Below are 26,488 nucleotides of genomic sequence, written 5' to 3' on the forward strand. Positions count from 1 at the left end.
TAACAAGTATATATTTAGCAAGGACATGCAGTAGCTGCTCCACATTTAAATTGTGCCCATCCCCTGCAGTTTCCTTCCCCATGCTATGCATCCTAAGCCTTGCCCAATCACATCATAATTGCCTTCCCCCCCAGCTATAACTCTGTCCCTGCGGTACATGCCTATCCTTTTCCGTTGCTAAAGGAAACTTAACAGAATTGTGGTTACTATCATCACTACCTCCAAATGTAATGCCTGGCCGGGTTCATTACCCAGTACCAAATCCAATGTGCCTCACCTCTTGTTGGGCTATCTACATTCTGTGTTAGGAAATCTTCCTGCACACCTTGGACAAAAACTGACCCATCTAAAGTACTCAAACTGTAGCATTTCCAGTCTGAATGGCTGGAAATCTGTAGTCCAGAATTGTGAAGGCTCCATCACTGGAGATGAATTCAAGTACTGGCACAAAAGATCATCACATCTGAGACAGATCCGCCATGATCTTATAGAATGGAGGGTAAGGTTTGAAGGCCTGTAACGGTCTTCTCCTGTTCCTATTTCTTATGTTCTAATAGAGGACTCTCAACTGCATTGCAGCATAGAAAACAGCTCACCAGCCAAACAACAAACACCAAACTCTACTAATCCCATTTACCTGTGTTTGATCCATAGCCTGCTATGCCCTGACATTTAAGAGCTCATCCAAATGCTGCTTAACTGTTGTAAGAGTATCTGCCTCCACCACGCTCTCAAGCAGCAGGTTTCCAAGTTCTACCACCCTCCGTGAAATTAGTTTTCCTCAGATCCCCTCCTAAACGGGCGTGGGCGGCACGGTGGCACAGTGGTTAGCACTGCTGCCTCACAGCGCCAGAGACCCGGGTTCAATTCCCACCTCAGGCGACTGACTGTGTGGAGTTTGCATGTTCTCCCCGTGTCTGCGTGGGTTTCCTCCCACAGTCCAAAGATGTGCAGGGTCAGGTGAATTGGCCATACTAAATTGCCCCTAGTGTTAGGTAAGGGGTAAATGTAGGGGTATGGGTGGGTTTCGCTTCAGCGGGTCGGTGTGGACTTGTTGGGCCGAAGGACCTGTTTCCACACTCTAATCTAATCTAATCTAATCTAATCTAATCTAATCTAAACCACTTATTCCCCATCTTAAATTTATGCCCTCTAGTTTTGTACATGCAGGCCATGGAGAAAAAGAAAATCTCACTTTCTCCCCAGTCTGTGTGTTTCATAATTTTTTTATACCCTAATCGGATCCACCCCTCAGCCTCCTCTGCTCCAGGGAAAACAAACCCAGCCTAGTCATTCTTCTGAGTCATATAGAGTAGAAAAGATCCTTCAGCCTAGAGTCTGCGCTGACATAACCACCACTAAAGGTACACTAATCCCAATTTCCTGCACTTGTCACTCTTACTGAAACATTTCATCTGAAACAACCTGGTGAATCTCCTCTGCAAACAGAGCTGCGCAGAGTTTTCCATCTGTGGCCTAACCAATGCTGTATAAAATTGCAATAAGACATCCCTGCTCCTATATTCCACGCTCCAGCTAATGAAGGCAGGCATCCTGTATGCTGCTTTCACCACCCTATCTACATATCTATACCTTCAGGGATCTGTACACCAAGTCTTTGTTCCTCAGTACTCCAATTTATTGGAGTATTTATTGTGTAAATCCTTCCCTTATTAGACCGCTCAATGCATCACCTCACACTTATCATGATTAAATGGAACAGAGCAATGGCAGATGTAATTTGCCAACTGATCAATATCAGAAGCCTGAAATCATCCTTCTCACAATCAATAACATCTTTTGTCATCCTGTCTGTACTGGGCACTCTCTCCTTTCTACACACACAAGCATGGGTATAAATGTTTATATTTGGTCATGTATTATTTACTAACCCCCAGAAAATAATAGAAATCCTTTTTCTTTTACTGAAAAAAATCTTGCAATTGGCACCTTTTAAATTTGTACTCATGAACTACATTTTAATGGAAGTGTAGTATTGCTGTGTGATAAAAGGAATGTAAATTCTTAGTGACTAATCAAAGGGGAGGAGATAGGAGCTTATGCCCCCATTTCCCCACCCCCTCTATCTAGTCATAACAGGAGTTATAACAATTTGAGAAACAAGAAACACTTTGCAGTTTTCAAAATCAAAAATATCTTCAAGTAGAGCGTCCATTAGAGATATGGCTTGTCTGATTTTAATTTTCCTGTGATCCTGTGGTTAAGCTGAGTCATGACTAACAGTTTACAACTGGGATTTGTGTTTAGTTGATAAGGGGAATCTTTTGAGTTAACAGGCAACCTAACTCATGAGTGATGATACCTTGATATCTTACTGAAGCCTAACTTGTTTATTATATACATAGTCCAAAAAATTATGTTCTGTTCATGAACTTCATCCTGCTAATTCCATGAGAAGCTGAAATACTGTGGACCATACGAAATCTAAATGGCAGCCCCTGAAAATTAAAAAGTAGCCCTCAAGAAATCTATTTCAATCTTTACTTCATGGAGCTATGACTGAATACAACGAACATATATCTTGGCAATGTACTAAAATGTAATTTCTATCTGTTATTTGGAATTAAAAACCATCTAATTAAAATATGTCATCAAGAATTTTTAGGTTATTAACTCATTTCCTGGGTTTTTGGATTAATCAGATTCTGCCAGTTTATAAAGAAACTGTTTCATTTCTCATATCGTTATTCTTTTGTTTGTTTAATTTATGATGCAGTGCAGACAATTCCACATCTTGAATGTGCATGTAAGTTTTCAGGTGTTGAGAGTGTAATACTTCGTCTTGGGTCATAATCAGAGTTTGTCTACTTGAGGTAGTCTCACAATAAAGCATTTTCTTATTTAAAGTGTCAAGAATTAAAGTTAACATATTTACTTTTTCACCACTGAGCAGTTTACCAGTAGTTCTGTGCAAGAATGATGCTCATTTTAGTTCAGATGTGGTTTTGTAGCTTTTAGAAATTTGCGCTCAAGATATTCAAAACAGGTAATTTTGGTGCACAGTTAAGGGTTACGATGCATTGAGAGATTAGGAGACCAAAAAGTTTACTGCATCAACTGTATTAACATTCAAAGTATTGTTTTCCAAATTGATTTTCCAGAAGTGCTGGGTGATAAAGCACTTTCTCTGTTTCATCAACTAAAACTTACATTAGATTCCCTACAATGTGGAAACAGGCCTTTCGGCCCAACAAGTCCACACCGACCCTCCGAAGATTAACCCACTCAGATGCATTTCTCTCTGACTAATGCACCTAAAGACTATGGGCAATTTAGCATGGCCAATTCACCTGACCTGCACATCTTTGGACTGTGGGAAGAAACTGGAGCATCCGGAGGAAACCCACACAGACACTGGGAGAATGTGCAAACTCCACACAGACAGTTGCCTGAGGCTGGAATTGAACCTGGGACCCTGGTGCTGTGAGGCAGCAGTGCTAACTGCTGAGCCACCGTGCCGTCCATACTTCTAAAGTATTATCTTGTCTTCCGCAAGGAACCTCCCAAAAATGGTGATTTAGTCCAGTATCTGATTCGAGTTTGCAAGAAGACAGTTCAGAAGACTCGCTGAGTTCCTACACTTGCTACATTTTCTCCAGCCAGATAATCTGTTTGTCAAAGCACATGGACAGAAATATTTGACACGAAACAAAAGCTTCCTCTGGTGTCTTTGACCTATTTGAACTCCAGGGAAAATGTATGAACTTTTTAGTGAAATACAATAAAATGGTTCTACCCATTGCATTGAAATGCTGTGCCATATTAGTATTTCCACTATCTGGTTTAATTTTCACAGGATACAATTTTCTGAAACTTTCAGAAGAATGTAATGTTGCTGAACACAGAGCCATAATATGAATTTTAATTTTCAAATACATTGTAGACTGACAAATTATTTTAATTTCAAATGTTAATATAATAGCTCTTTTTTTAACCTCAAAATTGAAAAGCTACTCTTTGTGTCTGATTATTATAGATGCTGTTAAATCAACCAATCCTTCCAGTAATGTCAGTACTGAGGTACCCCTTTCTGTACGGCCAGCAGTTTCCATGGGCTCACTACCTCCCCCCTATCAGCCGATCAGTGTGCGACATCTGGAATCATTATCTAGTCAGGAAGACCCACAGGATTATCTATGGTTAGCCAACTGTGAAAGCAAAAAGCCTGAACCTGCCAGGTAAGATGAATACACAGGAAGAGTTTCAGTATTTATAAACACCATCCTAAATTGTTTAACTAAATTGCTTTTCTTTCAAAATAGATATGGAAATTGTACTTTTTCTATGGTTATTGACTGTTTACATTTGTAATGTTTTCGATTTTTAAAAAATCTTCTAAAAGGCTGCTCATTTTTGGAGAATCAGTGTTGAATTTTTAACTGACCAAGGCATAAAGGCTGGTAAGCTACTCATTGAGTCCAAGATATTGCGTTTTGAACAAAATATAATGACTTGTTTGTTTCTAACTTTAATTCTTGACCCTTGCAGCTTTTCAGAAATATTGAATATTTTTGTCTACAAATACTGAAAAAAATTAGACTTTTACAGTTGGTGCACCGTTATTGAATTTAGACCAACTTATGAGAGATAGTGACCAGTCTGACAGTGTTGAAAATATGAGAATGGTATTTATATGGTCACTAGATGAGATGAAACTATCCTTAGTCTGCATCTGTTCAGTTTTTGCATCTTTGAATTTATTACTCTCTCATTTGATCACTTTGCAAAACTCTCTTGCTCCATGTTGATTACCTGATTTCCTTAATTCAAATCTTTAATCCTTTATTCCTCATCAAACTTTATACTTGTATCTAACTATTTACTGGAGTCACATTGTCATGGCTTTTTACAAACTTTTTAAAAGTACTTTGCTCTAAATCTACCTGTCCAGCAATACAAAACAAACCAATTCTTCCATCAAACCTATCAGTAAAAGTTACCAGTTATCTCCAGATATAGAAGAAAACCAAACCGTGGATATCGGAAATCTGAAGCAAGAGCAGAAACTGCTGGAGAAACTCAGCAGGTCTGGCAGCATCTGTTGAGATAAAGTAGAATTAAAATTTTGAGACTGGTAACCCTTTGTCAGAACTGAAAGCAGCCAGAAAAGGGTGGTATTTATGCTGATGATGGGGTCTGGGGTAGGACAGGGTGAATAAAGTACATGCAGCTGATGCCAGGAAAGAAAGAAGGAAGTATAGAGTCTTAAAGGCTGTAAGGTGGGGAGACTAAATGCAGACTAGGTGACCACTTTGTGGAACAATCATGTTCAGTCCACAAAAACAACCCCGAGTTTTCAGTTGCCTACCACATTATCACATCTCTCTGTTCCTGTGGCAACATTTCAGTCTCAAGCTTGCTGCAGTACTGCTTTGAGGCTCAGGGTAAGCTGGGGGAACAACACTTCATCTTCCACCCCGGTATCTTACGGCCTTCAAGCTTCAACATAGAGTTTTAGAACTTCAAAACATGAATACCTTCCTCCATGTTTGATGCCCACCCCAGATTCTGTTCTATACCAGATCCTCCCAGCACAGCCAACCCATTTTCAACCACTGATACTTCTACTACCTACTAGCATCCTACTACCTGCATTTATCGCCCAATCAGCTTATCAGCAATCTTAATTTGCCTAACCTTTCCTTCCATTTCTCATTCAGCACCATCTCCATATACTGTAATCATTTCTCGCTCGTTCTTTCTCTCCACCCTCTAGTTATAAGCATTAAGTACCAACCTTTCCCATCTGCATTCTGGTCTGATGAGGGGTCACTGCACTCAAGTTGTTAACTGTTTTTCTCCTCAGATCATGCCAGACATGCTGAGTTTCATCAGCTCTTTCTGTTTCTGCTGCAGATTATAAACTTGCTCACAACAGTACTCTTCTGTTTTTTGGTGAAATCCAAATCTATGCAGGAATGAAAAGACTTAATGTAGTCAGAATTTTAAATGTCAATAAACAAAACAAATTAGATGTCAGGCATGCAACTAGTTACCCACATCCCTTCCAAAGCTACAATAATTATCACATACAAAACAAAACTCTTGGAGCATAGAATCTTTTTTTCTTTATCTTGTCTACCTTCAAGGGGAAGGTTATCTTATTCTTCTGAAGTATTTGGTAGGGTTCTGGTGGGTTGCTGTATGAGTTTCTACTCTGATTAGGACAATATACTAAAAATGGTTGAATTTTAGATAAGTTGCTGTTTCCAAATATTATCTCCTTTCACTTCCTCTCTGCCTCTGTTTACTTTCAAAGGAGGCTGCACCATTATTATTTAGGTGTCCAGATGCAGTGATTCTAGGTTAATATCACCCAGTCAGTATCAAGACTCATGTGTTCTTGCAGTTCCTTTAACTACTGTGAATGTGCACCCCATACTTTCTGGAGAAGATTTACTTTAGTAAGCAAATGTCAGTCACCATACGACCAGCCCAACTCAGTTTGTGACTGTCTCAATGTGGTGTGGATGTTTGGCATGCCACCTCAGATGAGCACCCACCATATGATATTCAGCTTCCATAGACAGCTCAAGCGTGAATGACCAAGTCTATTGGCATGTTGCTAGTACACAGTCCAAGACTTGCATGCATAGAGCAGAGTGAACAGGACTATTGCTGTATAGACTTAATTCTGTTCATTTCCTGAATGATGTTCTAAACCTGAAGGCTATACTTGTTTTGGTAATTTTTATTTTATGCATGTCTCCATCAATACAGACAGCTTGAAAGACAGTGCTACCTGTTTACAATTCCGATTGTGCACTGATTCTTGGGCTTGAGGTAGGGTTTCCGAGAGTAAACTGATACATTACAATAAATCCTGACTTAATGTTGTAGCAGTGTTTCTGAAAACCTTGGTTTCTAAATAAAATAACTTTGAGTGAGTCACATTTTCCCATTAAAATCAATATACAAGATATGGTTAGTTTCTATAGGACCAATCCCTCAGAAAACAATCAAAGTATCATATCCTATAATTTGAAATACTTTGCTAAGTTCCTATATTTGTAAATTAAATAGCTTTCAAAATAAAAAAAACTCTTTTTTTCGAATTTACAGTACTTCCTGCTCACTGCTGACTCTCTTGCTGTCCTTGTGGTTTGCAGCCTTCTCTAACCCTCACTCCCACTGGTTACCTTTGACCTGCAGCGTCTGCTATTCCTTGAATCTCCCTCTCACCAAATCTACACGTCCCAATTCCCTTTGTTGCATTTTCATCTCCTGAATCTGCATTCCCATTCCTTTTCTCTGCGGTCCAGATCCGAAACCAGAGATATGGGTTGAGAAAGCTAAGGTCCTGAGGGTACAAAGTTGCTGAGTTGGGGTGTTTTAATTGATTTTTATTCAATTCACCCACTAGCCACTTGCCTTTTCAGAAACCAGGCTGTAAGCTACGATCTCTGGAGATGAGCAGTGAGAGCACAAGAAGTTGTTTAAGTATTGTTGTTAAATATTGTTGTCCTGTTGGATTAGACTGGTGAGCACACAAACCTGTGTTCAAGTCAGTTTAAAGTTATTGGTCCTCCTGACCCCACCACCTATTGTGTGCCCTACATGAATCTTCCCATATGAAGATTAAGTGAATATATTTTCCTATGATCTTGTGATCGTCTATGATCAGTATCTATATTTAGGAGGATGCTGTTGAGCAACAGCTATGATGTAGCTGGGAACAAGCGCTGGAAGCCTGGTGAGTAAATGCTTTAAATTGGAAACCATGGTCAGCAATGCAGCTCCTATTGCCCTATCACTGCTCATCTCTAGAAGTACTTGTTCACAGTGGGGAAATTCATCATTGCCATCTGGAATGGGAATGCATATCCGAGGCAAACCGTGAGCCAGTGAATTGGAAGTTGGATGATCGGTGAGATGGTAAGTTAGAGAGCAGCAGAGGCTGCAAGTTGGAAGGTTGAGACAGCAGAGGTCACTCCATTAATGGTGTCAATGAAATCACAAGACCAGATATCAGACAAGCAGCAAATAACTTTAAAATGAATCTCACTTTGCTAATCAGGAATATTGACTAAACACTAAGCAAAACAATGTTAAATAGAGACTTACTAATGGGGCAGCACGGTGACTCAGTGGCAAGCACTGCTGCCTCACAGCACCAGGCTCCCAGGTTCAATTCTAGCCCTGGGGTATAACTAAAGTTATCACATGTATTGGACAACAAATTTACACTGTTATGCTGAATCAGCTGCTAAATTTGGCAAACTGAAGAAATTGTGATGTATGTCCTTTCTGATTTGGGTTTTTGCCTGGAGATTTCTCCAATTCAGCAGCCTCCCAACCATGCGACTTCTGCTTTGGAAACTAAGATCATTAAGGAAGGCATTAAGAATCATTACTTAGAAAATATGGTGGAGGAGGTTGGTGCTAGTGCACAGACAACTCCATTGGTAACTGGAAATGGATCCAGACTCACTATCCTCGGGCACACATGTGAGAATGCTGTCAAGGCACCGTTGAGTCATTGTGATGAATAAAGTATTAATTAAAAAGAACATAAACCGCGGCAGGTTGAGGGAAGTGGCAGTAGAAAAGACTGAGAGCTGCAGAAAAAAACACTCCATTTGTCAAATTTCAGATCCATGTCGCAGCCATGTTTTGTAGCTGTGTGTCTCGAAATTAATGCAGGACAAGATTACTGTCACATGAGCAACAGTGAAGTAAATCATAAACAGCAGAGGTAACTTGAAGTATGAAATATAATCAGGTACAGCCTGAAAAGGAGATGGAAAGAATTGAGATGGGAACTAGGAAATGAGAACAAACAGCCAGTCTCCAGCGTAATATAAGCTGAAGGAGAATAAAACAACAATTAGACACCCCTTCATTGACACAAACTTTTAACTACTTGTAATTGTAATTTTGTGTAACATAATCGTTTGTCATGTGATTGACTAAGATTATGTATAAAATAGAGTATTGTTTTGTAGTTTGACATAAATAAAAGATTTTGAGAAGAACACAAACAGCAATTAACTTGCTGAAATTACAGTGACCCCAGCAGAAAGTACAATAGCTGCCTCTTTATCAAGGAATGATAACTGACTAAATAATACAAGATATGATTAATCAATAAAGTTATTACGAGAGGAGAACTCCATATGGTAGATCCACTTCTTTACGGAAAGGTAAAACATAAAGGTAAAAATGCCTTTTCCAGTAAACTAAAAAATGTTGATCTGTGAAATGTATACCACAGAATCAGATCTCATGAATCAACTATCTTGAAATTTATTTGCCATACAATGTATACGGAAATGATATCACAGACTTATGAATACCGTTTATACTCTGCGCTTTCTGATCTTACTACACATTACATAGCTGACTAACTACACTGGCTCCATTCCACAGTATGACTGAAGGCAAAACAGGTAGCTTTATACTGAAATGTCACATGGTGAGAGGTTGCATAACCGTCTGAGATATTGGCCTGTCAGTCTGTAATCTATGTCATAATAAAACACTTACAAAATCACTACAAGGCTTAAATGCGTAAAAGGCATCCGGTTAACTTTTGAAAGTAGGGAGAGAAATAACTAGGCTAAGTTGTTTGGGAGAATTACGCCGTTAAAGAAAAGCTAGCATTTATGTTGCTGTTTTTGCATTCTGTGAATGTCCCAAGGCATTTTGAAGGCAATAAATTACATTTTGACATCACTTGTTACCACAGAGGTCCAACTAACAGCAATGAAATAAATAGCCAGTTTATCTTTGGTGGTTTTGCTTGACATTTAAAAAGTACCTATGTCATCAAAACAATACTCCTGACCCTGTTCAGATAACGCTGTTATACTTCTCTGTACACTGAATCAGATACACAATAATTGTTAAAAGGTGATCCTTCCAAAAATGTAATGTTCCCATATTCCTGCACTGAAATGTTGCCTCTGGTATGTGCAGTGCTTAGATTCTGAACCAGGGCTGAAACCATGACCTATGACTCAGAATTGTGTGAATTACCTCTAAACAAAGCTACCAGGCCACAATAGGATTATTTCTTATTTACTAGCAGATAAAACAGGGGACGAGCATTAATCAACTCCAAAGATTGGTTGGTGAATGTTTGGTGATTATTACTTTGATCTGATGGAATGATGTAATGGGGAATTTGTACGTGGTGACAAGGATTTTAAAGTTGGTTCAGACCACTGAGCAAGAGAAGAGTTGATGGGGGTGCATGAGCATTGTACCTGCACTGAATTCCTCTGAGTTGTAATAACAGTTCTATTCCGAATGATTTGCAACAATCACTGTTTAATGCTTAGAAGTTAGGTTTCAAAAGATGTTTTGGAAATGCATTCACTCAACATATTAATGTGAAATAAACACTTCATAAAAAATACTGAAGCAACTGAAACATACGGTAACAGAATATGTAACCTGAAAATTGATTATTTTGAGATTTTTTTCTCTAAATTTACCAGCATATTTCTATCATTTTTATTATTTTTAATATGTATTTTATCTACTTGCAGTGAAATAATTCTGTTTTTCACACATCATTGGTATAATCAGCTCTGAGCACTTTTCAAATTGAAATACAAAGGATTCCTCAGGAACATGGCAAGGTGTCTGGAATCTCTTTTTAAATTAATATTTGCATCGTCCCAGTATTTATGTAACAGCACCAAAGACTTTATAACTTCAAAAGAGAACATGCATTAAGTTCATAATTAATGTTGATTTAATGTTGATGAAGTAGTTAGAGCAGTGTTTCTCATAACAACGACCTGTTAAGGTGGGAGCTTGGTTGTTAATGATTTACTCAGAGCTCCATAACAGCCATAATTTCAGCTTGCAACCCACTTGGGGTCCTAATGCCTATTTTGGAGTCCCAGACTTACAGTATATATTTAACTTTGACATTTTCACTTGGTTTTCCATGCACTTTCTCTTTTGTGGCTTTCATGGGCACATGACCTTTCCCCAGTTTTCTACCTTCATTCTCCATCCCCCTCCTCCTCCTCCCCTTCCCATCTTTACTTCTGACACTTGTCTCCTGTTTTTCAACCACTCTATTCTCCTGGCTCCTGTACTGAACTTGCACTGAAGTCATAGGCTCCATCCAGTGGCAAATGCAGGTAATCTTGGGACATCTGCTGTTATCAACAGGGACTATTATCTGCCACAAGATGGAGACTGGTATTTCTAAAAGTAATGTGATCTAAGCAAATGTACTTTTTTAAGGCTGCATTTGTGGCTAAGGCCGTCACTAGGTGGAACACTACCTGCACATGTGTAAAATTGGAGTGTGGCTTTTAAACTTCTGGATTCTCACAGTTGGGGTCTTCATAGAGACCACAAGTCTATTTAGTAACCTGCAGGAGACAATGCAGTTTATGACCGAAACTTTGGTGTGAAATCAGTGGATTTCTATAAAACATGAGGTCACGTTTGTAGTCTAGCCTTTAACGTAGTAAATAAATAATGTGACATCACAGGTGCAACCAAGCATGCAGCTATGTCATGGCAGCTATTATTATTAATAATGTTGCCACTTTACTGCATTGGAAACACAATAAGACTCTTTCTAAATGCTTTGTTTATTGTGTATTGTATTTCTTTGAAGGTTTGTAATGTATTTTATTTTATAAGTTATTTCAGCCAGGAATGTGGTTCTACAGACTGAAACATGTCTAAAGGAACCTAACTCTGGCTTTAACATTGATTCCTCTGGGAATCTATGGTTCACTCAAAATCTCTCTTTACTTCCAGTTCTGTGAAAGAATGCTAGTTGTTTTCTGCCTGAAATAGTATTTCTATAAACCTAGATGCAAGAATATTCAGAACAATACTTCTACAAAGGAAAGTGAACACTGTTGAATCTATAAGTAACAATTATCTTCTGTCTGCAATTGCCTCTTTCATGCTACCTTGATTTTTTATAACTGCAGCATTGGTTTTGAAGGTCCAGATCAAATTAGTAGCTAAGTACTCTAAAAGTGTGACTTCCTACGATCAATACAAAAGAAAAATCTGAAGTTTGCCTGTAGAATTAGGTTTATTGTCAAGTTCTTAATTAATCTGCATTATTAATCTGGGAGCTATTATTTCCTCTCTGTCCTCCCTCTTCTCAATTTATCTTCCTTTTTTGATTCTTTTTCTTTCTATTTAGGTTTAGATACAAAGGTATTTTCACACAGGATCTTAAGAATAGACTAGAAAGATAAAGAAACAAGCAGTTCAGCATTACGGTCCTTCAAGCAGAGTGCCGGGCTTCGCCTCCTGTCTGTGCCAAACTCAATCTGGGGCAGCCTGATCTCACCACCGCTTTGGGCTCCCTCACCACCTGATGGCTCGACTTCACCTCACCTGGGCTTGGTCTCCTCCACACCAATCTCCTCAGTGCTGCACAAACTCCCTCCCACAGAATCTATACATTAAGAAAATAAACAATGAAAAGAGGATAAAACAAAAGTAAAAGCAGACCGAGCAGATGAGCTTCGGGCAGGACCCTACATATTTGTGCTGCTACTCTGCAGCCTCACTCACATCACAAGTAAAACAGTTATACTTAAATGATTAAAACACTTGATTTCGTCTAGTTCACAGAATCTTTACAGAGTGGAAGCAGGCAATTTGGCCTATCGAGTCCACACCATTTCTCCGAAGAGCATCACACTCTGCTATCCTGTCCCTGTGACCCTGCATTTCTCGTGGCTAATCCATTGGGCCAAATGGCCTGTTTCCACACTGTAGATAATCCAATTAATCTAACCTGCACATCTCTGGATGTTGTTGCAATTATCTTAATAGGAAAGCTTAAACCATTTTTAAAAAAAAAAATTGCTTGGTAGTACAGAACTTGAATATTTTCAGCTTGCACTCATCAGGATAGAATACCAAATTTCAAAGGGGACAACTATTTATACTGCACAAAAACAATGCTTATTGGTTGTTCAGTACACTGATTAGGGAATGAACCAATTAACAGTTAACTGCCAAGCATTTGTTCAAATTCAAACCAGATAAATCACTTGCCATCAAATCAGCATCCTCTTCTCATACAATATAAATTGTTGTTTCTTTTGAGATTTCGCATTAGTTACTGTCCTGAAGATTGCAAGATAAAACTTCACGTTTCGTTTTCAGCAATACTCATTTTTTTTTTTGAATGCTATCGAAGCAACTTGTGTAATTATTAAAAAAAAGCTAAAGTTATATCCATGACAATCATCTGGATACTGTGACAGAAGAGAATGGGAGGTTGCTTGAATGAGATGAGATGAACCAGGTGACCACTGTGTATTTTCATGATTGTGGTTTATGATCTGCTGATTGTATTAGCGAAGGTGGTGCTGCCAAAATTAGTGAAAGAGGATGTAATTGAGATGCAGGATAAACTAAAACAAAATAAAGATGAGATTGGCTGTACATCAAGTTGGTATGTCACCAGGACCAGAACAGATGAGACATATCCAAGGATGTAAAGGAAATTACAGGTGCACTGGCCATAATCTTCCATTTGACTTGAGATCAAGGAGTAAAAACTGAGGACTTGGGAATTGCAAAGTTTATGACTTTAGTACAAGAAAAGGCAAAGTAGTTGAAACATAATGGTTAGTACCTGTTTTCAAACAGGAGAAAGGTATACAGTGGGGTTGCCCAGAGGTTGATACATAGGATCACTGCTTTATTTGATACAAATTGATCATTAGACAGCCTGGCACAGGTTTAAAATTTGCAGGTCTGTAGCATTGTGAACTGTGAAGAGGTTTATGATAGGTTTGAAGAAATGGGCTGATGGAATAAGCAGACATATGACAAATGAAATAAATGCTGTGAAGTGATGCATTTTGGTAGGAAGATTGAAGAAAGGCAATATAACTAAAGGGGACAATTCTAAAAGGGACACAAAAACTGAACAGGGGATATACGTGCACAAATCCTTGCAATTGATAGGGTAGGTTGAAATCATGGATTAAAAAGGCTTGAGAGATGTTGGGCTTTATAAATAGAGGAATGGAAGACAAAGCAAAGAAATTATGATGGGATTTTTATGGTGAAACATAGCTTTGGCCTCATCTAGAGTTGTCCAGTCTGAGCGACTACATTGCAGGAAGTGGAAGCTTCTGAAAGGGTGTTTAAAAAAATTGAGAATTATTCCAGAGATAAGGGGCTTCACTGTGAATAAATTGGAGAAGCTGGGCTTGCTCTCTGCTAAGAGAAAGTTGAGAGAAGACTTAATAGAAATGTTCAAAATCTTAAGCTGTTTAGACAGAGCAGATAGTAAGAAATTGTTTGAATTCGCAGAAGAGTGAGAACCAGAGGACAATGATTCAACATTGGTGAAAAATCAAGGGCAACACGAGGGAAAGCATTGTCGCAGCAAATCGTTAGGGTCTTAAATGCACAACCTAAGAGTATGGGGGAGGCAGATAAAATCAGGACTTTAAAAAGGGATAGGATAAGTAACTGAAGAAAATTTCCAGGGCAGTGGGAAAGAACAGGAAGTTGATACACAGGATCACTGCTTTATTTGATACAAATTGATCATTAGACAGCCTGGCACAGGTTTAAAATTTGCAGGTTTGTAGCATTGTGAACTGAGGAGGTTGATGATAGGTATGAAGAAATGGGCTGGTGGAATGAGTGTGGACATAACTCTGTTATTCTTGCAAAGAACATAATATATGGGCGAAATGGCCTTTCTGTTACAACTGCTGTATAAGTGATCATGAGAATTAAATCTGTGGGATTGGAAACATTATATAACCATTCTGCATAGCCAACAATACTAGGAAAACCATCTGCACAAGTGCCTTGTATTGAATTTCATCGACACTTATCTTTTTAGCTTATTTAGTGCAAAGTAATATTGTCTTTAGGTTAATCATGAACATGGTTCCACATTTTGCATCTACCATCTGCATTAAGTATTCTCAAATGTATACTCCCTCCAGATCAAAACTCAAACAGCTCCAATTTGTAATTGTTTTGTTTTCGTTCTAGTTCTCCTATAGCCACTGATTAAAATTGCGAAGATTGAGAATTTTGTTGTGTTCCAAAACCTGCTTGGACTTTAGTTGAGGCCGTCTGAGCTCAGTTGATTTGCAGTAGGATGAAAAGAGTTTTTCATAAAATCATAGCAGATGGGTCATTATTGCACCATAATCAACATTATTGCCAGCTTCTACCATTTTAACCTAACAGATAAGGCTCAGAGAGAAATAAGGTCTGGAGACAGTTGTGTGATGGTAATATAGCTGAACTAATAATCTGTAGGCCCAAACCAATGCTCTAGACATATGGCTTTAAATCCAATGCATTCAGATTTCCAGCTGATAAAATCTAGAACACTAGTCTTATAATGATGACCGTTTTTTGTTTAAAAACAAACCATCTGGCTTATTACTGCTCTTCAATGCAGACAATCTCCCAGTTTTTGCCTGGTTTGGCTCATTTCCCTCCTGATCTCAACAAGGTGGTTGAGTCTTAACTGCCTTCTGCAAAGGTCCAGCAAACCAATGAATTCACTAGCAATTAGGGATGTGCAACAAATGCCAAGTAAGGCTTGCTGGCAATGCCAATCTACCACGAAAGAATAAAGTTGGCATTGCATTGCGTTCCACGCCCTCCACCTCCTCCAAGACTTCCGTTTCCCTGGCCCCCAACGCCTCATCTTCACCATGGATATCCAATCCCTCTACACCTCCATTCGCCATGACCAGGGCCTCCAAGCTCTCCGTTTTTTCTCTCCAGACATCCCCAACAGTACCCTTCTACCGACACTCTCATTCGTTTGGCCAAACTGGTCCTCACCCTTAACAATTTCTCCTTTGAATCCTCCCATGTACTCCAGACCAAAGGGATAGCCATGGGCACACGTATGGGCCCCAGCTATGCCTGTCTCTTTGTTGGCTACATAAAGCAATTGATCTTCCGTAATTACACCGGCACCACTCCCCACCTCTTCCTCCGCTACATTGATGACTGCATTGGCGCCACCTTATGCTCCCGCGAGGAGGTTGAGCAATTCATCAACTTCACCAACACATTCCACCCTGACCTTGAATTTACCTGGGCCATCTCTGACACCTCCCTCCCCTTCCTGGACCTCTCCATCTCCATTAATGATGACCGACTTGACACTGACATTTTTTACAAACCCACCAACTCCCACAGCTACCTGGACTACACCTCTTCCCACCCTACCTCTTACAAAAATGCCATCCCGTATTCCCAATTCCTCTGCCTCTGCCGTATCTGCTCCCAGGAGGACCAGTTCCACCACAGAACACACCAGAAGGCCTTCTTCTTTAGAGACCACAATTTCCCTTCCCACGTGGTTAAAGATGCCCTCCAACGCATGTCGTCCACATCCCGCACCTCCGCTCTCAAACTCCACCCCTCCAACCGTAACAAGGACAGAACGCCCCTGGTGCTCACCTTCCACCCTACCAAACTTCGCATCAACCAAATTATCCGCCGACATTTCTGCCACCTCCAAAAAGACTCCACCACCAGGAATATATTTCCCTCCCCACCCCTTTCCACCTTCCGCAAAGACTGTTCCTTCCATGACTACCTGGTCAGGTCCACGCGCCCCCCCCCCCCCCCCCCCCCCCCTCCCATCCTGGCACTTTCCCCTGCCACCGCAGGAACTGTAAACCTGCGCCCACACCTCCTCCCTCACCTCTATCCAAGGCCCTAAAGGAGCCTTCCACATCCATCAATGTTTTACTTGCACATCCACTAATATCATTTATTGTATCCGTTGCTCCAGATGCGGTCTCCTCGACGTTGGGGAGACTGGACGCCTCCTAGCAGAGCGCTTTAGGGAACATCTCCGAGACACCCACACCAATCAACCACACCGCCCCATGGCCCAACATTTCAACTACCCCTCCCACTTTGCCAAGGACATGGAGGTCCTGGGCCTCCTTCACCGCTGCTCCCTCACCACCAGACGCCTGCAGGAAGAATGCCTCATCTTCCGCCTCGGAAAACTTCAACCCCAGGGCATCAATGTGGACTTCAACAGTTTCCTCATTTCCCCTTCCCCAACCTCACCCTAGTTCTAAACTTCCAGGTCAGCACTGTCCCCATGACTTGTCTGGACTTGTCCGACCTGCCTATCTCCTTTTCCACCTATCCACTCCACCCTGTCCTCCCTGACCTATCACCTTCATCCCTCCCCCACTCACCCATTGTACTCTATGCTACTCTCTCCCCACCCCCACCCTCCCCTAGCTTATCTCTCCACGCTTCAGGCTCACTGCCTTTATTCCTGATGAAGGGCTTTTGCCCGAAACGTCGATTTCGCTGCTCCTTGGATGCTCCTGAACTGCTGTGCTCTTCCAGCACCATTAATCCATGACCATCCCTTAACTCAGCGAGAGATTTCAAGGTTGCCAATGCTAGTTGACATAAGCTTCTATAAATTTGCAGCAAATTACAAAACTACAATTGTAGCCATAAATATACAATGAAGATACTGTCAAAATAAGTTGACTTCTAGTGTATTACATCACTCTTCAGAAAAACTTTAAGCTTGATTCTATCCTTGACAATAACCCTTGAAAGAAACCATAATGAAGGCAGCTTTTGATACAAAACCGATATTTTACAATTACTAAAATATGTTGGGCATTAAACTCTGAAGATTAAAAGAACAAGTTATTCAGTCATTTCTCTGTGCTTTAGTTATATTTTATACTCCTAAATTTCAATTTGTGTTTGATGTCATTTATAATCTAACAGATACACAGAATTAAAAGGTTGCAGATTCATTAAACTTTGTAACATACTGCTTTGTTCTCAGCTGAACATCAATGAGAGATGGCACTTATACACGAATTAATGTTTCCTTCTGTTTTTTTGAGCTCTTTATTACAATCAGCACTGAAATTAGGTGAACCTTTGTTATGTTGTAATCAACCATTTCCTCTCTGAAATAGCCGAACATCATCCTTTGCCACAGAAGAAGGGGACGAGTATCTCCTGCTGGAAGATTTTGAAAGCAAAAAGCATCCAATTCACAAGCAGTGAGTTTAATGAACTGTAATTGGGTCTGTAGTGAAAACATAGACTCGTGTGCTGTTCCCACCATTTCGGGATTGATCTGTGTGGCAGAAATAATTTGGCTTTCCACTCTGCAAACTGTACTTTTGCCACTGCTTGATATTTCTAACCTTGATGTGTCTGCTTCCTGCTAATTTTTATGATGGATTTTGTGAAATTAATCATTTTGTGGGAGATGGATGGTGTGTGCCTTGTACCTGATTAATTCAGAATACTGGGTAGGGTTGCATGGCACTTACTTGATCAAATCTTACCCAAGGTAGACCCTTGAGAAAATGTTCTATATAATCATCTCATACTATTCATTAAGTTGGATAGCTGTGTAAATGGATTATAATTTTGTATGCCGTTGGAAAAACATTTAAATGTAGCAGAATCCAATGAAAAGCAAATGTCAACTAAACACTTATACAATTAAAGGAATATTCTGGGATAAGTCATGATTGAATTATCATTGAATGTTAGGATTTCAGGGAAAACAAAGTCACTATCATTTTAAATGATTGACATGTACCACTTGTGTGTATAAAAAATGTATTATTTTGTATGTAATGGTGCATAATTACTCATGTCCATGTATATATGTACTATGTCAGGGAAGATGGTCAACAGGTAGATTTTAAGGAGCATCTTGAAGGATCAGAGAGAGCTGGACTGGTTTAGGGAACGAATTCCAAAGCCTAGGGCTGAGCAGTCAAAGGCATGGCACCATTGATAGAGGAATTAAATGGGGGTTGCTCAAGAACCCATAGTTAATTGTACACAGATGTCTCTGAGGACTATTACAGTAGAAGTGACAGAGTTAGAGACATTTGAAAAGAAAAATGCATTTTTTAAAAATGAAGATGTTTGTTAATAGGGAGCTAATGTAGGTCAGTGGCCACAGGATGACTGGTAAACAGGGCTTGTTGGAAATATGGATGTGGTGTTATGGACCAGGCCAGACCCCCTCAACATTTCAAGAAAGTAGCCCAGACTCTAACTTTGCTAGTTGTTTTAAGCAGATATAACGTGGATATTCCAGGGGAGATGCAGCTGGCCTAACCACGAGAGAACAGAATATAGAATAACTTAACCTATCCAAAAACCCAACAGATTATCCCAACCTAATGATGCTGTTCCAAATTCCTGCAACAATGCACATAAATATCCCTTGGCAAAAAAAGTCAAATCAAACAATGGGACTTACAGAAGAGAGAGATGGTAGAGAGATTTAGCATGGAACACCTTCCTTGGAGCTGTTTCTTTGACCAGCAGCCTCAAAAAACTGACTGCTTGCTAAGACCAGACAAGAAAAGAGCTGAGCTGGGAGAACTGGCCACTACCTTTTCATTGCACGAGTTTTTTTTAAATTCACAAGCCTTTTGCCTGAGGCAGTATCTGTTAGCTATAATCAAATTGGCTCTAAAACACATCCAAACTAGACCCCTCTGTATTTACGACCACGCTGGGGGAAACAAAAACCAAGGACAACATAACCTTGTTAAAGGAGCAGCATCTTGGTGTCGCAGGCACCTCCTAATTACATTTACTAAATTGCAGCTCCCTCAGAACGGGGGAGGGGATGGGGGAGGGGGGGAAACAGCAGGGAAAGCTGGAGGTGGTTGGACCTTCTGGACTTGAAGAGATATCAGTTAAGCACGCTGTTAGCATATGTGGGTGACTGGGTGCAGGGGGATTTGGTGTCGATTTGGCATGATGTTGAAGCTGTTTGGTCGAGATGTCCCCTAGTTAATCTAATATTCATGGATGAGATGAAAACCATGACCGAGCAGTGTAAGAGTCCAAGCATTTTGAATACGGTGAAAGCTTGGAGGATAATGAGGGCAGGAGAAAGTGAGGACTGCAGATGCTGGAGATCAGAGCTGAAAATGTGTTGCTGGAAAAGTGCAGCAGGTCAGGCAGCATCCAAGGAACAGGAGATTTGATGTCATGCCCAAAACGTCGATTCTCCTGCTCCTTGGATAATGAGGGCAATTGGCTTCAGACCTCTCCATTTATACAGTTGGCAGGAGCTCCAGGATTTAAACCTGGGGCAATGGACTCCGGCTTTAAGGCATGAAAGAATAAAGGAGTCTCTTGTTTGGGAAATTTATTCAAGGGGGAGGTCTTGATGTTGGTTAGTCAACTAAGTCAGAAATATAGATTGTCTAATGGGGACCTGTTCCAGTACTTTCAAATAAGGGATTATATACAGAAATGGACCACACTCCTGGCTCAGCCTTACAAGTCAGACATGGAGCAAAGAGTGCCCCAGTGCACGGGCACTCTTTCGGTTAGTACTCTATTATTTACAGAAAGGGCGTACTTTAGCAGACTTGGAGAGGCTCTGTGGGACTTGGAATCGGGTACTAGGAGAGGATATTTCATTGGAAACATGGGGAGATATATGGGAAAATGTAAAGAAAATCTTGATATGGAACAAAGTGCAGGCCAAGCTTTTACACAGGGCTTATATGGTGCCAGAGAGGCTAGCTCAGTTCAAGAGAGTAGTGTCACCAGGATGTCCTAAATGTAACATTAGTATAGGCATTCTCCCACATTGCTACTGGTCATGTTGTAAGATCCGGAGATTCTGAAGTGCCATAGTAAGGGAGCTGAAGGACATCTTGGGAATTGAAATCGAGGTGGATCCAGTATTTCTTCTCCTGGGGTTGCCAGACTTGCCCTCTTTGGGGGAACATGGGAAGAGACTGTGTAACATTCTTACACACTGTGCGAGGAAGAACATTCTAATGAATTAGATGTTAGAAAAACCCCAGATCTTCTGGGATGGTGCAGGCTAGTGATGGAGCATCTCCCCCAAGACTACCTTACAAATGTGGTGCGTCACAAAAAAGAGCAGTTTTATAAGACGTGACAGACTTCTCGGCAATGTTAATTGGGGCTGTGATATAGCTGTGGGAGTCATTTTGGGCGACTCGTGGAGCCCTGGGAGGGGGAAGCTGGAAGAAATATGGGTACAATAACTGGTGGTCCCAGGGATGGGAGTTTCTGTGGAGGTGTGGTGAGTGAAATAGAATAATGTGATGTAATTTAATTTAAGTTAATTTGAATTAAGCTTAATTTAACTTTTAATTAGATTGTAGTTTAGTTTAAATAGATACATTTGTTCTGGTAGAAAAGTAGGTAGTTTATTATTAAGAGTATTGTGATATGACGCTGTTATATTACCTCTATCTTTTTGTATTTTTACATTCCTTTTATATATAGTTGCTTTTGTAAAAGACTTTAAAAAGTTTTTAATGACAACATTATAAAAATAAAAGGAGCAGCATCTAATGGGCATTAGAGCTTTGATTATAGCAGCTTTAAGAGGAAGCCAAGGGGTAATTGAAAGAGAGTTTCAGCAAAGGATAAGCTAAGATGGATGAAGTGAAACTCGGTTTGGAAGTAGCCCACATATATAGTGAGAAGCACATCTTAAGGGCAACTCCCACAGTTGTCAGGGAGCCAGTAAGTAGGGAATTGAGTAGCTACCAAGACAATGTGTATAGTTTTCCTGTTTTTTTTAATTGGAGAAATTTCCTGCTTGTCCTATACTAGATCATGGATTAAGCAGTCTGATGTAAATCACTGACAGTGGAGGAGTCAAATGAGGTTATGGTGAGGTAGAGCTGGATGGTGTCAGCATAACTAAAATTAATATTGTGTTTACCATGATATAGCCAGGTGCAGTGTGTCATTAAAAATAGCAAGGGCTTAAGATAGATTCTTGGAGGTATCGAAGGTAACTGAACAGAAAGGCAAGCCATTGTAGGTTAAGTTCCAAAGGACATCTTAACAAGACTGGTAGTCTTGTGTGCAAAATCACAAAATACTTTTATACCCTGCATTGTCTTGAGCACTAAGACCACAATGCCCATTCTCAAAATGGCCTTCTGGATACGTTCTGTGAAACCCTCCAGGATATACCAAAAAGTAATCAATTTGGATTTGAAAACTTGTATTAACCTAGTGCACCCTATTATGTTTGACATTAGGGTTGTCCTGGTCTTCTGCAGGACATTGCTTGTTAAAATGCTCTACTACAATACCTCATTCCTGATGAAGGACTTTTGCCCAAAATGTCGATCTTTCCTGCTACTCTGATGCTGCCTGACCTACTGTACTTTTGCAGCACCACTCTGATCTTGACACTAATCTCCAGCATCTGAAGTACCCACTTCTGCCCTGCAACACCTTGTCAGTGCTAAAGAGGAAAACCTTTCAAAAATAGTGTGGAACATGTTGTGAATGTGAGAGGTTCCATAGTCTCATTGCATTAGTCCTAGGAACAGCTGGTTCTATGACTTGGAAACTGAATGAGGGTATCCTATGTTGATGTGTCATTTAAGGTACTCTGATTGGAGAAAGTGATTACCCTGCCAACTTGGAATTAAGCTAAGAAAGATTGTCAAACCTTATAATAGAGGCTGCAGGTTGTACTTTTAGTTGGGGTGAGTTTGAAGCAGGTATGGGTATGTTTTGAAAACCATGGTAGTGAAAGGCATCTGTCTGGATCTAGGCGCCTTCAGACTATATTCCACTTTGAAAATGAGGGCGGACTGCTAAACCTCCACTAGTAACCCTTTCAGCTACTTAAAGGACTTTTTAATGGGCCTGGCAGGACAAGACTAAATTTTCAATATGTAAATTGATGAACACAGTCTGAAGCACATTAATAGGCACCCATTTGACTGACTTACAAAGAGAAGTGGAACCATTTTCTATAAAGTGAATCTGAGGGAGTGTTGCACCAGGTCATGTGTGTTACATCTCCTGGGGCCATATGGCCACTTTCATGTGCAATTAGACTTCTGACCCTCCAATTTGGCACCTTCTTTCTTAGGCAAGATAAAGCAAGTCCCATCATTGCTGCTGGCAGTCTGGTTACATTGAGTACCAGTAACTGGATTCTAAACTCAGCCCTGAAGGGGAAGTACATTTCAGGTTGCAGAGCAGGTTCGGAAACCACAAACTATCCAGGTGCTGGGTTTGCAACCTGGATTTGAAAATTGTGTCCTGCTTAAGAGAAAACTGCTTTTGTAACTCCAGAAGGCCTACTCATGATTATGCAATGACCCTGTCTGGAAAGTATGTGCAATTGTGTGAAGAATAGAGTTTTATGGGTGCTGACAGTCACTGCCTTGGATTTGGTGGTATGTGGTACACATGTTTGAGGTATTCAACTTTGAGCAGTAAAAGTTTAAAGGTAACACCATGGCCAAGCTGCAGCCAATGGATCAGATGTAACTGGGAACCCAAAAGTCCTACAACTGATGGTGGTTGATTTCTCAGCTTATCAAGGCCAGGGGTAAGAGGTAAGACCACAATCCAACCTCCTAGAGGAAGTTGGTACCAGAAACCAGGACTACAAACTGCATTTAGACTGCATTCAGACTGGTTACAACTATACAGCACCGCATTGAACAGGAGGAGGTGAACCAATCTAATGACAAGGCAACTTGTACTTGTCTTTGGAAGCCAGCATGGAAATTCCAGCAGAGACAACTGTGGAAATTTAATCAAAGGTGGACAATCCTGCAAAGTCCGTAAAGGCGGTAGAGATTTTCTGAGACTTTGTACTGAAAACACTTTTTTTACTACATTGACAGCATGGGGGATTGTATCACAAGCTTCCAAAAACAGTGCATTAGAAGAAAACTGCAGAGATTTCCAGTGCTAAACCCTGGCCTGCCTTTTTAGGGCCCCAGATGATAAGCTGTGAATAAATCGAATGAAGTTCTTCTTTGCTCCTCTACTGTACTTTCTATTCAGAATTTAAATCTGGAAAACAGCAAGCAATACAGTTTAGAATGATTCAGTATGTCGTATGTAGACTTTTGTAGGCATGTTAGGTTAACTAGAGATGTATTCATGTCACAAATTTGATGCCCTGTGCTATCGTGAAGCTCTGCTTAACCCACAGTGGAAGACAGTCCCCTGGGATTTGACTCATTAAGATTTTTCTATATATTACTGTCGGAAAAACTCTCTCTGAGGGTTGAGATCAAGCTCTTTGTAAACAGAAAATACTGCAGTTGCTGAAACCAAGCAGAAAGTGCTGGGAGGACACAGCATCTGTGGAGAGAATAGATTAAATTTAGTGCTTCAGATGAAATAAGGTCCAAACCTGAAATTTCTCTGTTTTATATCTAAAGATTCTGTCTGATAGACTGAGTCTCCAACTATTAGTTTTTCTATGAAAATGCTGCTGCACAATCTGACAGGTATATAAGTATTCCCTCATGTTATGATGAAATATGGAAGTTAACTGCTCATTCTGCTTTAACTTGCTGTGTTTAAATTATTGCTGCACAATATTGTGGACTTCATCCCAGACTGCAGCCAATGTAGAACATTGAAGGGCCAGGCAAATCCTGTTTAAACTGACAAGTTGAAAGATTTCTACTCATGTAGAATCAAATGAAGAATAGCTAAAGATATGTATTTTGTAATGGAAGAAGATTTCTCTGTTTTTGAGAGGCACATTTAACAAAGACAAAATTAGGCAAATTAATGTGAGAAAAAGTCACCTGCTGTCTGATTTATTCCTAAATTATTTTGTCTCATTTCCAAAGGATGCCAATGCTCACATCCTGGTTGTTTAATATCTCTCCCTCCCTCTCTCCCCCTCTACACTACTCTCTACTCTCTACTCTCTCTCTACTCTCTCTCTACTCTCCTGTCTCTACTCTTTCTCTCTCTCAGCATTGTGTTGCTGTGGAGTCCTGAGGCTGCATTCCCACATTGAAGGCACAAGGCCAGTCCTTTCACAGACAGCTAGTTTCACCAAACTGGTACTGCCTGGGCTTTATCAAGTTTCAATATTTTTGCAAATGCACTAACTACTGATAGTGGGCTTCATCCACCCCTTTATCAACTGCACTGACCTATCAATGACTCTTGGGGCTTAACCCTAATCTAATTTTTATCTTTATTCGTGGGACATGGGTGTTGCTGGCTGGGCCAACATTTATTGCCTGTGCTGCCTTGAACTACTGTAGTTCAAAGTTTGGGAGAAGATTTGTAGCTCGGGTGCTAGTTATTGTGGCTCTGTTTGCCGAGCTGGGAATTTGTATTGCAGACGTTTCATCCCCTGTCTAGGTGACATCCTCAGTGCTTGGGAGCCTCCTGTGAAGCGCTTCTGTGATGTTTCCTCCGGCATTTATAGTGATTTGTATCTGCCGCTTCCGGTTGTCAGTTCCAGCTGTCCGCTGCAGTGGCCGGTATATTGGGTCCAGGTTGATGTGCTTGTTTATTGAATTACCACTGATTCATCGACCGGCCAATGCAGCGGACAGCTGGAACTGACAACCGGAAGCGGCAGTTACAAATCACTATAAATGCCGGAGGAAACATAACAGAAGCGCTTCACAGGAGGCTCCCAAGCACTGAGGATGTCACCTAGACAGGGGACGAAATGTCTGCAACACAAATTCCCAGCTTGGCGAACAGAACCACAACAACTACTGTAGTCCATGTGCTGCAGGTACATTCACAATGCTATTAGAGAGGGATATCCAGGATTTTGACCCAGCAACACTGAAGGAATAGCAAAATATTTCCAAGTCAGGATGGTGTGTACCTTGGAGAAGAACTTGCAGGTTTTGGCATTTCCATTAATCTGCTGCCTTGCTGTTCTAAATGGAAGTGATCATGGGTTTGGAACATAGCCAGCAAACTTTCTCTACCTTCTTAGCTACTCAGAATTTTTCTTGAGCCCTGACTATTGTTAGCAGTTTCCAGTCCGCTGCTCTGCTGCCTCCAGCCATTTTCTCTGCTTCTAAGTACCAAACCTCTGCTTTGAGAGCACTAACCAACTGACTCTATCCCAAGTTCACCCTATTTTGATCTCCCAATAGTCTTTTTTTTTCTCTCTCACCAGTCTCTACAATGCAGACAAACTTTATATCCTTTAAAGTAGCCAGATTACACCTGGAAAGAAGCTTGAATAGAAGATGCACAACCTGTGACATGGCCACAAGATATACTGGGAATTGAGAATTTTTGCCTCTATAGCAATGCCATGCAGAAGGACTTGTTGCAGCCTCACCACAAAAGTGAAGCTGGAAGTTTCTCCACACTGGGTTGGATTTGTGTTTCATTTCTCAGCCATATTGCTTAAAGGAAAATCTAAGGGACCAGTTCTGTGTCTAAACCAAAGTAGCAATGCTTCTGTCTGTAACACTTAACTGTAAAACCAAGTTCAGTCAATTTCATTGATGAACAAAGCCTCTCTTTATTGTTTATGGAAATTCTAAATGTTATTCTGCTCTTGGTATTATGATTAACTTGATACAATAGCCATTGTTTCCATTGTTTCATCCTTTAACTAGTTTGTATCTTTCCAAGCGAGGCACTTGTATTGATTGAAACAAATTGATGTACATTTTCCGATCAACTGGAAAATATTTGCACACTGAAAATAGTGGAAATGCAG

General features: G+C 40.4%; 1 protein-coding gene across 10 annotated transcripts in view; it reads left to right on the forward strand.

Moving 5' to 3' along the window:
- Window positions 1-26,488, forward strand: part of gab1 (GRB2-associated binding protein 1) — a 223,190-nt gene that overhangs the window by 168,639 nt on the left and 28,063 nt on the right. For 7 of the 10 annotated variants that reach the window (XM_087980076.1, XM_043674157.2, XM_087980074.1 and 4 more), the window contains 2 exons: window positions 3,998-4,199; window positions 17,940-18,026. In XM_087980076.1, coding sequence (XP_087836202.1) covers window positions 3,998-4,199; window positions 17,940-18,026 — 289 coding nt within the window. The remainder of the gene's footprint in view (window positions 1-3,997; window positions 4,200-17,939; window positions 18,027-26,488) is intronic. The other 3 variants (XM_043674158.2, XM_043674159.2, XM_043674161.2) reach the window with 1 other exon arrangement.

The sequence above is a fragment of the Chiloscyllium plagiosum genome, unplaced genomic scaffold (genome assembly GCF_037043375.1).
Source record: "Chiloscyllium plagiosum isolate Xiang-an unplaced genomic scaffold, Cpla_swu_hap1 HiC_scaffold_36, whole genome shotgun sequence".
In the NCBI taxonomy this organism is placed as follows: domain Eukaryota; kingdom Metazoa; phylum Chordata; class Chondrichthyes; order Orectolobiformes; family Hemiscylliidae; genus Chiloscyllium; species Chiloscyllium plagiosum.